The sequence below is a fragment of the Quercus robur genome, chromosome 11 (assembly GCF_932294415.1).
Source record: "Quercus robur chromosome 11, dhQueRobu3.1, whole genome shotgun sequence".
Taxonomy (NCBI): domain Eukaryota; kingdom Viridiplantae; phylum Streptophyta; class Magnoliopsida; order Fagales; family Fagaceae; genus Quercus; species Quercus robur.
The window spans coordinates 11,076,650-11,090,986 of NC_065544.1; the positions used below are offsets into that span (position 1 = coordinate 11,076,650).

Sequence of the window (14,337 nt, forward strand, 5' to 3'; positions counted from 1 at the left end):
TCAAGTGACAGAATTAGTGCAGCCATAAGTCAATGAATTTTGTGTCCAGTAGCTTACAAAAACAACTTTCAACATAATAAACGTCCTAATACCATTTTCAAAATTTCAATAGGGAAGTGTCCTATCAGAATAATCAGATATCAGATCATAAGAAGGTAATGAGGAGGGCAAGAACATTCTGTTTTTATTTTGGCCAGAGAGGTAATAAACTACCTTTGCCAACGGCATTGGCTGCCTTTGGACACACTCCTTTACCTAAGGAAAGCAGCGAAACCTGTTGAGAGAGAGGAAAAAAGAAGAAGAAAAAAGTGCACAACATCAAAGAAGAAAGTTTGAAACATAGGTAAAAGAAATCAAGATGTGCATTGCAGTGAAATCATTCCATTCATATATTGCTTTCTGGCCTTCCTGTACTTTTCAAGCAGCAATTTATAGCAATCTAATACATCCCCAAATGACACCTCATCACAAAACCTAGACTTTACATGCATAAATGCTTCCTCTGCCTTGTCTTTGTGTTCAACGCATAAAGGGAATAACTTAGAGGCCTCCATAAAAGAAAAATTCCAATCATGTCCAGTGGTTTCTCCATCTGCATTGAGAAGCTGGAGCCATCTGATCCGTTGAAAGGGATCTTCATTTTTCTGCATTGCAACTTCTATAGTCCTCAGAGAATCCAAAAACCCGGACTCTGTATCGATCTTATTAATCAAGTGACTGAAAATGGTTTTCTGATTCTGATCAAGCCTATAACTGGTGTCTGATGGCAAAGACATTGCACCAACCAAACAAGCCTTCCGGAAGGTAGGATCAGAATCTCCTATTTGCCCAATTGCAACATGCAAGAGATTCACAGAAATAACATCAAGAAATTCTAACACAGACTCAGAAGAAGGGGCATCGTGAGGTTGCCTTTGGTTCCAGCAACAAAGCGCAACATGAGCAAATCCTTCCCACCTAGGTTAAATAAAAGAATCAATATAGGGATGATAAAGCACAGTTATATTTTACAGCACATTCAAGTTCAATGTTAATAAACTACAATTTGTCCAAAAAGCTTAAGCCTATTGGAAAGGGTGCACACTTAACCATTATTCTAACACATCCCTGTGGGCTCAAAGTCCCCCTCAATAAGTGGGACCCAACACAGAATTTTTTAAGTTTTAAATAGGAGGTAGAGTGGAGATGGATTCAAAGCTCACAACCTCCCACTCAAATACCATAATAAACACCACTTGCTCCAAAACATTCAGCTGATAGGACAGGATGAATTAATTTTTAACCTTTATTCTAAGAAATGTAATCTTACAAACCCCTTAAATGTAAAATCAAATCCAGCTCTTAATCATATCAAGACCAACACTTTTATTTTGCTTCATGTGTTTAAATTTTTATTTTTAATAATTAGTAGCCGTAAGTCTGTTTTGATCTTAATCGTGGTTGAAAGTGATATCATAGCAAACTTTCTATGAACAAATCATTTGTGGGCACAAGTATAAATGATTTCACATTGTCAAGCACAGTTGACCTCTAAATTCACTTATGTCAATCCTTTAAATAATATAACCATAAGTGAATTAGCCTATACTAAAATAAATTCAAATCCTATCACTTTACACAAATAAACTCACACGTCACATGTACACAGGTAAAAACAGACAAATAATGCAGACCATTTCAATATACTATGTAAAGTAGATCACTATAACATCTTGGAGATGATTGGCATATGCTTGATTATTACCCTATTAAATTTTAAAGGCAGACCATAAATCAGCTTTCCAAAAACATTGGGTCCTAAACCCTGTCTCTATGTCTCATAGACATATAAATGTCTATATGACATAGCTTGGTCAAGGACATGTGTCAGCCCACATGCACTGTTCTCAGCTTTTTACTCTATCATTCTAATCATTAAGAAGATACCAAGATCCGTATAAAGAATTTGAGAAAAAAACATTGAAATGAATAATGATGTGCATCAATGAACATTCAAAAGCAACCTCTAGATGGATGCTTCTGAGGAGTAGTTGAATAATGAGATACTTATAAAGCAGAAAGTAAAATTAAAAATGGTCCCACAAACATACACTCAGCAAAGAGTTTTTTTTCTCCTTCTTTTTCCTTTTTTTTTCTTGGAAGAGATGGTGGGGGAGGGAGTGCATTTGGTAACGAGAACACTAAGAGTTGGGGGGCATTTTATTTAATTATAGGTAAGTAGTCCTTTAATATTGTCATTCATGAGAGTGTTGGTGGTTCATAGTGTTTGGATTGCAATAGATGGGCTAACCCATGTGTTAAAAAGAGCCTAGATCCATGAATTGACTGACGACCAATCCAATTGAATCCTTTTTTGTGGAGTGGACCAATGGACATGACAATGCTAATCAGTCAAAGATGACTGTTGATATCTAAATGGATAGGGATACCGACATCCAGGCTCAAGCAATTCAATCATTGATTGATTATTTTGGAATCCAAGCATGGTCACCAAACAGAGTGACCCAATATGACGTAATGACCAGAGATATCTAATGAATCATGTATAATGTCTACCAGGAGAAAAATATAAGCATGTGACCGTAGCAAAGTAACCAAGGGTCACTTTTGCCCCCACAACATCAATAGTTATTGAATCATAAATCACATAAGAGCATAAATTCCTGTTCATTGAAATCATTTATTGTCATATCATATATCATTTCGCCTTTTTTTCAATAAAAAATTAATTGATAGAACAGTATATAGAAAACAAAACACTAACTTTATTATGAAAGAGGCAGGAATTGTGTTTATTTACCCAAAAATAATGGGTAGACCATCATCTTTTTCATACTTTGCAGTTAGTAAATAAATTAGGATTTGTATAAGATATGCATTAATTGATATCAATAAGTAGATTGTTGTTTCTCAAAAGAAAAAAAAAAGTAGATTGTTGATAAAAAATTTGGATCTTTTCTTTCTGAAATGTCTATGAAAACGGAAAGAAGAACAAAAAAAATAAACAAATGAACAGAAAAATAATGTGTAGTTCCACAACTATATAACTGTTTCCTGTAATTAAGTGTGATGTGTTCCAAGCTCCTTTTAAATCAAGCTCAGAAAAGTATGGCATATACTTATGTCATATACATTTCAATCAAAAGTATTATCAGTGTGGTGTGATATGCTAAATACAACCATGATACTTGATTGGGTTACTTAGTGACAGGCCTATGCTGATTGCCTTATTGTTCTCAGTAAAGTTTTAAAATACTCAGGGAAAAGAAGTTAATGTTATTTGAATGGTTAAGAACACAATTATAAAAGAAGCATTGCATTGAAAATATTTATTTCATATTTATTTCAGGATGCAGTAGAGGACAAAAGAAATCCAGTATATATACTAGATGTGATGTTAATTACTGGTGTTCTTAAGGATTTAAATTGATATATCTGAGAAATTACCAATTATGTTAAGCTAGTGCATATTTATTTTTTTGATAAGTGTTAAGCTAGTGCATATTTATGTGTCACACCATTCAAATAATGTATCCATTTGTGTCCAAATATACTATGTTTCTTTCCCTTGCAGAATGATTTGTCTAGCTGAGGAATTAGAAAGGTTGTACAAAAATCCAACACAGAATTTTTTTTTTTTTTTTTTGATAAGTCCAACACAGAATTATTATCATCTGTCAAATCTAAAATCAGCCTCGTGATACTCAGCAACCCACCTAAACTTGAAAAGTAGAACATAAAGCAAAATATCCACAAGAAAAGCCACAGCTTCCCACATATAATGACTGAGAAACCATCACCAGTTAAATCATTAGAACCAAATTTGGAAGAGAACTAGAGAGGAAAAAAAATTAACTTTTACTTACTCAAAAGGAGGTTCAACCTCAATACCAAGTGTAAGATGTAAGGAACATGCAGCGGACTCATTGGGACCACCATTATCTGTACATGCCTCATGAAGAACACCTCTGGGAATATACAAAATATCACCTTCCTTCAGCAAAATTTTGCGGCACTTGGTCACTGAATTCTCAACCTCTGCATCATGTAGGTTATCAGGACCATAGAGGCGAGGTAACTGCACATTCGGCTGAGAAAAAACTGTCCATTGTTTAGTTCCAAAAAGTTGGAAAACAAACACACAATGGTCATCAAAGTGACGAGCCAACCCTTGAGAATTGGGTGGTGTCAAATACATATTGACACCTACAGATGGTTGACCAAAAATAGATGCTAATCCATTTGCAATAGCAGCAATACACTTGAAGCGAAATTCCACGCCACGAAGAGCAACTGTATAACCTTCTTTATATGCTTCTTCACATTTCAAAAAATCGTCAATGTTAAAAAATTGACAATCTTTTTTGCAGCAAGAGTCCAGACTCTCCTGAAAGAAATGCACTTCTCTTTTCGTTTTCCTTTCTGTTCTTAAAACTCGAATGTCCTGCTGATAGATTATAGGACAACCCAATATATTTCTCACTTCCTTTAAGAAACTAAGGACATCTAGTTCATCTGAAGCAATAGGAAAACAAGAAACTAAATTTCGAAGGATTGAAGAAAGAAAAGAAGGATCTGTTTCAATCAAACCTAGAGACTTTATAAATGAACTAAAAACATCATCTTTTTCATTTAAAGCCCTCGAAAGTTTTCTTATGAGAAAGGGTGATACCTCCCAATGACTTAACATGAAATTTTCAAAACTAGACTTAGTCAAACCAAAAATACTTCTTTTAACAACCTCAACAGGAAGAGTTGTTGCAACTTCACTACTATTGATAGAAAGCCTAAAGATGCTTTCTGCCAGATTATTAACTCTAATGTTACTCATAACATACTGTCCCTCTTGGCTAGACTTCATGGTGTTGGCAAGCAATATTTGATTATGCACTTCAGCCCATAGATTTTTCAAAAAGGCCAAGAAAGTTTCGGAGAGGTTTCTTGGGATCTTTCCCAATAGCTCAATGTTGCAGGAATTAATGAGAATTATAGATGCAGTAAGAAGTAACACTGGAAGTTCATCATCCTCAAACCCGATCTTGAGACAGGCAACACTTCCATCATCTACAGTTCCATCATCCAAAGTACATAGATATACTTGCATCACTGAAGATTTAGGAACCTGAAGGAATCCAGACCTAATGAAAACTGAAAGTTAAGTCAAATTATTCAATGCCTTAACTCAAATTACCAAATATACTATCAGTTTTTTTATTGGTATTATACATGCACTCCCACCCTCCACCTTGCTCATACAAGGGAAGGAGGCGTCATTTTAGAGCTCATTAGCCAAATATACCATCAGATATTAAACCTAAATTCATTCTGCTATATAGATAAGATGCTAAACCTGCAGAGAGGCCATTTATTTTTCAGCATGGTTTAAAATGGCACAAGAACCAATGTCAACACAAGCCTTTAATTTGTCAAGTCTCATGGCCCAGTAAATTCAGTGTCATGACAATTCATTACTCAAGTAATAAATCACTGGAAGAAAGAAATAATCATAAAGATCAAGAAAGTTACAGATGATTAATATGTCTAGGTGTTTCCTACACACCAAAAACAACTAATATTAGTGAGACATTATGGTGTGGCCATGAAAGATTGATTTGTTATTACTTCACAAATTTGCCCATTCAATATTTATTTTATGGGACCCATGTGTAAAGTCCAATTAAAGTAAAAGTTGCACATTTTAAAGGTCTAGTTATGCATGTCTTATAGTTAAAACAATTTTTTATTTGCAATTTTATTTGATAGGTAATGGTCAACTTTGTAGCAAGGGGAAAAATTGTGATTTTAACAATTCCTGTGAAGTAAGGGATTTTGGTAGTTGAGTCTAGAATTTTTTAGGAGATCCTAAGTATCTTAGGTTGTAATTTCTTTGAGAAAAATTTAATCTTTCATTAGGAGATCCTAATTACCTTAGGTTGTATTACCCTAAAAACCCTCATACTTTCTTCAACCAAATTGCAATCAAGTAACTCATGAAACCATCTTTTAATTCCTAATAAAACCCCATAACCCTTTCTTCAACAAGTTCTAAACTCTAGATCCAAAAGTCCTCATAACCCTAAACCCACCATAAGCACACATGGAAAAATATCCAAATTTTTCCTACATCAAATAAATAGCATCAAGGAAAACTAAAACCCAGAGTTCAACTAATACATGAGCAAACTCGTAACAAAATGCCAAGAAGTCATTTGCATGACTAATCACCAAAATCCCATTATTCACCAGTTGAACCTCTTCCAGACCAAGACCCTTTTATCTTTTAATTTGCAGATGATAATTAAAGGTGTTCAGCGGTGGTGGATGTTTAAGTTGCAGAAACTGGAGAGTTTTTCACCCATACCCACTTGAGGGAGAAAATAATGTGCTTTCAATGAATGCAAAAAATAAAATGAGGACTAAAGTTGTATATTTGTCATTTGGCAAAGAAATGTATTTGGGTTAAGACTCAATGGAGATATGCACTAATAAACTACCCTTTGAGAGGGTTTAACTGGTAGAAGGGAAATTTAAAATCTTTTTTGGGAACTCTTAATGCATATTTGGATATTTATCTGTTTGTTCAATATAAACCCTCAAGATATACCAACTACTAAGATATCAAGTTAAAGTCAACACAATAAATGAATGATTAGGCTTTTTCTTTCTTTTTTTCTTCTTCTCGGTGCACTGTTCACAGATTAATATTTACAGCAAGAGAACAATCCTGTAAACCTCTATTTTCTTCCCTTTTTAGTTTTTACCACCTGAAATGGTGCAGCCGAAAAGGCCACTGATTTTATTTGTATCAGAAAACCTAACAAACTCAAAACTGGTGAAAAAATAAAGTTGATGTATTGGCAGAAAATTGGGAGAACAATGAAAAGCGGTCCCAAATCTTGATTGAATAGCTTTCTGTTCAAAGATAAAGCCAAGCTTCTATAAAATAGAAACTTCATAGGGAACTAGGCCTCAGCCTTTTAAAAATAAAACTCAGACCAGAGTAAATATTTTAGGAACAGCCCTTTGAGACCCTTAAATAGACTGAAGAGTATCTCTGTAATTCAGAGTCTTATTCTCTGAGATAAAAGGGAAACACAAACATCAATACACTCTTTTACCAAAAAAGATGTGAGATTTCCTTGACTCATTTATTACTTAGACATTAACTTCATTGAATTCTTTTTTGACTGACACGAGACCTGAGAAGAATGGTCTCTTAGTTTTAGCAACAATTGTAGAGCTTGATGCATAATTCCTCTCAGGTTTGTGAAAAAATAGTCCTCAAGCTTCTATATTGTATGCATCTTCAAAGAATTCACTGATTCTTGCCCCTTTAAAACCCAAATTTTTTTAATGTGAGGCTTCTTGTAGTTCCTTGTCATCATAGTCTTCTGCTTGTTGAAATATTCTTCCTTTTTCACTTGCACATGTGGCACTGAAAAGTTAGATGTAACCTGCCCATACTTCTCCTAGAATTGGGATAGAACTAGCTGGATTCTTTAAAAATCTTTCTCAAGTAAATGAATATTGTCTCTACCATCATGTATCACATCTCTACCAAACTCCCTCAGTTGACAGAAAATCATATGGCATGTTTCTAAGGGAAGAACATCACATTTGATTATGTCAAGATATGCCTTAATCCTTACCAATTGAAAATTCAAGCAAACATGAAACACCTATTGGTGACCTTTAGCTCAATTCTCCTTTTAAAACAACTCATGAAATAAGGTTTAGGACAGCAAACCAACTCACAGAATAAGATTTAGGATATCCCCAATTTCAAGTTCAATGTTGTAACAAGGTCTTTGGAGATAAAATTACTTCCACTTCCTGAATTAATGATGCTGTTGCAATATTTACCTTTCACCTTTCCTCAAGTTCAGACAATTATGTCATTCTGTTTAAGATTAAGACCCTTCAAAATGTCAGTGCCCTTTACCAGTAAAGCCATGCTGGTGCCAGCGCAAGTGAGTTCCTAATTTTTACTCTCACTTTTTTCATTTTTCTTTTTTGATAAGTAATCAGAGAAATGATATAAATGAGGAAAAATACAAGTACAAGTAGTTCATGATGATGAACAACAAGAAACAGAAAAAACAAACAACAAAAACCAAAGCTAAGGATATTAGAAAGATAAACTAAGGGAAAACATAAACTCTGAAAGAGACGAAGAATCAGTAAAGCCCCAACAACGAGCCCACTCAAAAAGACTACGCTTGCATAAAATCTTTAACTCATCCAACGTCTTCTCCATGTTCTCAAAGGAGCGACGGTTACGTTCCAACCAAACAATCCACATTAAGCACCCTGGAATCAAATTCCAAATATTCGAGTTGTGCTTCCCAAGCCATTGATACCAGCAAGATAACAAACCCGCCGTCGTTCTTGGCATAACCCAATGCACACCAAAAGCCTGAAGCATGAAGGACCATAAAGAATGTGTAACAGGACAATGAAGCTTGTCATAACTTCTAACTCATCTTTCTCACTTGTCATAACTCTTTGTGGACTAATATGTGACTTATGACCTGGCTTTGGACACCCGAAACACTTCAAGCTTTCACCCTTTCCTTTTAGAAAAGCTTGTACTCTTTTACCCCCATGGCATAATTAATTGTTGCTTGCTCCTTGACATAATCTCTTGATTCTATATTGTATGTTCGCTAAAAAATCTCATTTTTCCAGCCTTTTTGACATCATTCTTACTCTTTCTTCAGGCCTTAAGCTAATTGGTAATATCATTAACTCAAACCATGAGAACAAACTTTCTCTTAAACATGTGAATTCAACCCTGTGATGTATCTTACAATCACCTGAATCTCCATTCCCATGAATTTGATTCATGAAAGCAACTCATAAATTCAGTTGTATGCTCTTCAACACTTCTCATGCCTTGGATTATACGATAAAACTAGAAAAGAAAATTCTGGGCATAGTCTGGTGGAAGGAATTTTTGGGGCATTCTTTCCCTCATCTTCTCCAAATTATCAACCCCCTTTCCCTTTCTTTCTCACACAGTCTGAAAACCCACCAGGTTATAGCATGTCCTTGAAGCCTGATTACAACATATTTGGCCTTCTTGTGATTAGGTAACTCCTTCCATCCACTAAATTGCTCAACCCAAGTAGCCCAATTCAAAAATTCATCTGGATGCATTGAACCATTAGATTCTGGAACTTCAACCTTTAACCCTCAATCATAAGTTCTTCTTTGTTTATTTATTAAATTTTATAATATGTGGGGAAGAGGGGGGGGGGGGGGTGTTCAAACCTTGGTTCTCCCTGTAAAGGAGACGGGATAATTCCACTGACCTACAAGGCTCTTGACAACCCTCAATCATAACTTTGACCTTCATTTCATGATGACGTAGAAGAAGGGTTGAAGAAGAAATTCTAGCAACAAACATGACATAAGTCTGCTTACATCTTCATGTAGGCCAGGCCTTCAGTATGATGTAGAAGAAGGGTTTAAGAAAAAAATTCTAGTAACAAACAAGATTAAAGCAAAGAAATCTTTGATAATTTATAAATTAGCAAATGACATGAATATGGATATCACCACCAAAACACCACAATGGAATTGAAATCTTTGAAAATTTATAAAATTAAAAAGAAAAAAAAAAATATACTTGCATATTTCATATTGATAATATAGAGAAACCATTGTAATTAATTTGTTTTAGCATACACTGAAATAACCCAAAAAAAAAACAATTTGAATTAATCCACTTGAGTCTTTCCTACTACTGAGAAACCAAAGACCAGATACCATAATTCTAAAAAACAGATCCTCATTTATTTTCCTCATTTATATCGCGGGTCATTCTATGGTACACACTTTCTTTTTCTGGTATGTACCATTTCTACTAAATTTTAACCATTCATCTAATTTTATAAAATAAATGTATATTAAAGGCAATATCCTCCTCACATTACCAACAACAAAAACAGTTTTTAGCAAATGGGTGTGATCAAAGAAATTCGTTTCCTCATTTATCAAGCAAACCAACCAGCAATATCATAATTTTCAATTAGAAGAAAGGAAACAACAACTACTCAACTAGTAAAAACATGATAAAACTTCAAATAGACACTCACATTAGACTCTCCAAAGCGAAAAACCTCAGCAGGCATTGCCTAGCAACTGGGGTTGTCGCCATATCCAAAACAGCATTGCAGGCAGCCATCAACACTCTCCTTTTCTTCCAACTCCCCAATGCCAAGACCAAACTTTTCACAATCTCACCATCCAAACCAACCTGTTCGTTCAACTCCAGCGAGTACAGAGACAATGCCCCCACAATTTCAGCACTGTAACACACTATTTCTGCACTTCTGCAACAAAAAAAAAAAAAAAAAAAAAAAAAAAAAAAAAAAACCTCAAACAATTAGCTAAAATTCAAAATGGGGTTGCTTTATTTAATCGAAAAGATCACTTCTGCAACAAAAAACTCGAAGAAATATCAAAATTTTGAAATGGGTTCGTGTTATTTAATCAAAAAGATGAAAGCTTTGAAGGGATTACTTGGAAGTGAGAAGGAATGGAAGCAAAGAGAGGATGGGGTTGGGGTTTGGGTTCTGTGAAAGAAAAGTGGGTTTGAGTTTGATGAGGCATTTCTTGATCAAAGAGAGGGAACTGGGTGTGTCAGAGTTGTGGATTGCTGCGAGCAATAGAGAGAAGATGGTGTAAGCATCGGCATGTTGAAGAAGTTGAAGGCTTTTGTTATTTTCGGGTTTTCTTTTCCTCTTTCGGTGTTCGCTCTTCTTCTCGCGCCTCTCCATTCTGTGCTTTCTGTCGATGCCCGATGGTGTGCTATGGCTTCGGGGCTATGTAGTTAAACGAGCAATCGTTTGGCTTGGCTTGCTTTCCTAGGTGTAGTCGTTTAGGAAATTTTGTGCCTTGTGACACAACTTGGTGATCAATACAACTTTTTCCACGACTCAAAACTTGTTTGAATAATTGCCCATAGATGGTGGATAATCACTCAATACTTTTTTTTTTTTTTTCACAGTCACTATATATATATATATATTTTTTTACAGTATTGACCACTTCATATAATTGTGACAAAAGTTGTGTTTTTATTGAATGTTATTATCGAGAGTAACCAAAATAATTTATGGGACTTTAATAGTATAATAAATAAATAGAACTTTTTAAAGATAAGTATAGTTTGTTGATTCAGGCTAGAAGACACCAAGAGCAATGGAAGAGAAACTCGTCATATAAGGATATGTTTGGAACAAAGAGAGATGGAGGAGAGGAGAAGGAAGGATAGACAAGATGAGGATAGTTCCTTCTTGATTACACAAAGGGGCTCATCTTGCTAAGACCACAAGATTAGAGTCTCTAATTACATGGTTTGCTGACCAAATTGCAAAGGAGTTAAGCATGTTCATAATGTCTTGTAATAAGTTGGTGGAAAACTTTGTCAAGGGCAATACCATGACTCCCTCCTGTCATCTTCAAAGCCATTAGCCTTCCTAGACTCCTTAGGTCTTGCCATAACTTTATGAAATAGCTTGCATTTATCACATATGGGCGGATTCGCAAGGATACTCAATGGTAGCTTCCGTGTATTTCTAATTCCCCAAATCCACAACAAATAGCGGAGCCTAAGTGCATAACCAATTCTTTGTTGGTTCTTAGTGATGGATCAGAATAAATGGGCTACCAACTCCGATATGTTGGATTTCAATATTCAATCCAAAGAAGAATAATCTTAATCCAAAATGGAATTTTAAAAAGAGAAAGCTTCAAGCTTATTTAAAATGGATGAGCAGAATATGATAGATTCCAATATTCAATCAAAAGAAGAGTGATCATTTATATACACTACTTTGTACACATTAATATGCACAATTGATATGAAAATGTTCGCATTTTAAAACATGAAAATGGATGTGAAATAACAGATGTGAGAGTATAAAATGTCCTAACTCTTAACTTATTGCAAGTGGGATCCAATCTTAAGCCCATTCAACCAACTAATATCTACAATAACTACATAATTGTTGTTATCAAAAAAAAAAAACTACATGATTGCTTTTAGCATAAATTCATCTATACTCGAAGGCTAGGAGGTGTTCTTTGGTTGCATTAAGGATCGGAAGCTTTACCCTTGGTGCCATATTGGTACCATAAGACCTCTGGGGGCAGAACATAATGTACACTATTTGATTAGGGTCACTTTGAAGACTATATAGATGTTGTCCAGCGCCGTAGCCCCCTAGAAGTTGGTATGATCTCTCTGATCGATCCATTGTAAGACAAAGATCATCAGTGCCTGTCAAAATCCAGGAAATATAATTAGCCATTTGCTTCATACCAATAAGATATTAGTGTTTGATTTATTACTACAAAATAACATAGATTGATTAGTTACAATGTTAGGAGAGTATCAATTGTAATATGTCAACATGCAATTCCAACAATGTGTCCTAGTTAGCCCAACCACAACAATCCACATCATTGGTGCTCTTCCTTTGTTGTAGGGATCAATCACTGAATAGCCATTGAATTTGGTCTATATACGATAATAGATACTTTTCTTATGGTACTTAAGCACTAATATATATCCACTATTTCACAAACATATCTATAATTGATGTGGGAATGTTTATATTTTAATACATAAAAGTGGATGTAAAAAAAATTAATTATATTCACTATTTCACAAACATATCCATAATTGATGTGGGAAATGTCCATACTTTAACACATAAAAGTGGATGTAAAAAAAAAAAAAAAAATTGTAAAATAGTAGATGTAAGATAATCAAAACCCTAATAAAAAAGAGCCTTTGAATTCATTATTGAGACTTGGAGGATGTGGAAAGGAGTTGAGGTTTGTACAATTAGGCTGTATGCAGGGTTCTCCATTGAGTTATGACTAAATAACATGGTAAGAACAAAATCCGATTTAGTTAGATGCTCTATAAATATATATATATATATATATATATATATTGTGTAATTATCTATTTCCTTCATATCATCTGTTAATGCTAATTACACAACATAAAATGGTTAATTACCAAGATCAACCATCTTTAACTCTCCATTTAAGCTCCAGTTTTATTTGAGTCCCATATCGAAGAAACCAAAGATTAGACACAGATTGACAAAGAAAAAGCCCAAATTGACTCAATACAATCGGAATTGCCCGTAGTAACCCTGGCCCATCTTACCATATACAGCCAACTTATTAAAGCCCAATCTTTTAATTTCTACTCGTTCTCATTCCACCCCACTCCCACCCACCCCCCTAAATTTTGAAAGACTTCTTCTTCATTTTTTTTAAAAAATTATTTATTTGAATCACCTTAATCTTTTTTTCTTTTTTTTTTCCTGTCCACCTTAATCTTTTTAGTTTGTTTGATAAATTCAATCTTCTGAGATTTTATTGTTTAAAAATATTGGTAATCACTTTCTCACTCTTAGTGAAACTTCCTCTTTACTACTCTTTCTGATCAATGGTTATCAAATTGATTTATTAACAAGGGTCTAGGTGAAATGCAAAATTTAATAAATGGTTTTTCCACTTTTGTCTGCTCTGTTACTGTTTAGATTAATAGAAATAGATAGAGGTCTTAAATTGAAATGATTTAATTCAAGTCTTTAATTGGCAAACATAAATACTTAATACCTACTATGAAACATTGTATAAAGTTCAGGTCTTTTATGTGGTTTCTGATAAATTAAGACAAACACACAATAATGAATTCAAGGCCAAGGTTTTCAAGGAAGACAACTAATTTGTGTATATTCATGTTCACTGCATTCCTCTTGATAAAGAAGGACCTTAAAGCTACAATTTCAACTGTATAAGGGACTTGGGTTTGAAACTTCGAATCTCATCTATACTAAGAATTAATTGATGTCTTAGTTTTATGATAAACAAAATTGATTATAGAGTGAATGTCATTGGTTAAAATCCTATTGTTTTTGAAAAAGATAAATAAATAAAAGAGCTAGAATTCCAAATGAATCCCAATTTCTAACCAACTAGTCACAAGACTCACAACCATACGATTATTATTTATGTTGTTGTTTATCTAATGGGAAGCCTGCTGCAATAATAACTTAAACCTAAACCATTGGAAATGGGATATATACTTATTAGCCAAAAAAAGAAATGGATATAGACTCACTCACAGGCAGCTAATTCAATCTGGGTCTGGTAAATAAAATCAAGAACTGCAGAAATCTCTTGCTCAAACTGATGAAATGGTCCACTCACAAAATTCATTTTTCTTAGCTTACAGAGTCCCTCTCCTAGCTCCATCATGGCTCCTTTATGGTTCTAATTGACCACAAACCATCAAAACCCAAT

At 34.3% G+C, this 14,337-nt stretch overlaps 2 protein-coding genes across 4 annotated transcripts in view; both read right to left on the reverse strand.

Annotated features, from left to right (window-relative positions):
- Nucleotides 1-344: 344 nt before the first annotated feature.
- Nucleotides 345-10,904, reverse strand: LOC126705796 (uncharacterized). The gene is made up of 4 exons (XM_050405006.1): nt 10,528-10,904; nt 10,101-10,337; nt 3,867-5,138; nt 345-957 (listed from the first exon to the last, which is right to left on the reverse strand). Exons 1-4 carry the CDS (start codon nt 10,782-10,784, stop codon nt 354-356), a joined length of 2,370 nt encoding a protein of 789 aa, XP_050260963.1. The 5' UTR covers nt 10,785-10,904; the 3' UTR covers nt 345-353.
- Nucleotides 10,905-11,790: 886 nt separating this feature from the next.
- The window catches only part of LOC126706938 (uncharacterized), an 81,027-nt gene continuing 78,480 nt past the window's right edge, over nt 11,791-14,337 (reverse strand). For 2 of the 3 annotated variants that reach the window (XM_050406531.1, XM_050406530.1), the window contains 2 exons: nt 14,160-14,307; nt 11,791-12,289 (listed from right to left, as the gene is read on the reverse strand). In XM_050406531.1, the coding sequence (XP_050262488.1) occupies nt 12,063-12,289; nt 14,160-14,307 (375 nt within the window). In that variant the 3' untranslated portion in view covers nt 11,791-12,062. Of the gene's footprint in view, nt 12,290-14,155; nt 14,308-14,337 lie in introns of all 3 variants that reach the window. The other variant, XM_050406532.1, reaches the window with a different exon arrangement.

What these genes read in the sequence shown, in the direction of transcription:
- LOC126705796 (XM_050405006.1), bottom strand. Translation starts at nt 10,784, where the DNA reads ATGGAGAGGCGCGAGAAGAAGAGCGAACACCGAAAGAGGAAAAGAAAA. An exon ending in CCATTCCTTCTCACTTCCAA is followed by an intron (nt 10,338 to 10,527) that starts GTAATCCCTTCA and finishes TTTTTGTTGCAG; the next exon opens with AAGTGCAGAAATAGTGTGTT. An exon ending in GAGGTTGAACCTCCTTTTGA is followed by an intron (nt 958 to 3,866) that starts GTAAGTAAAAGT and finishes TATTTAACCTAG; the next exon opens with GTGGGAAGGATTTGCTCATG.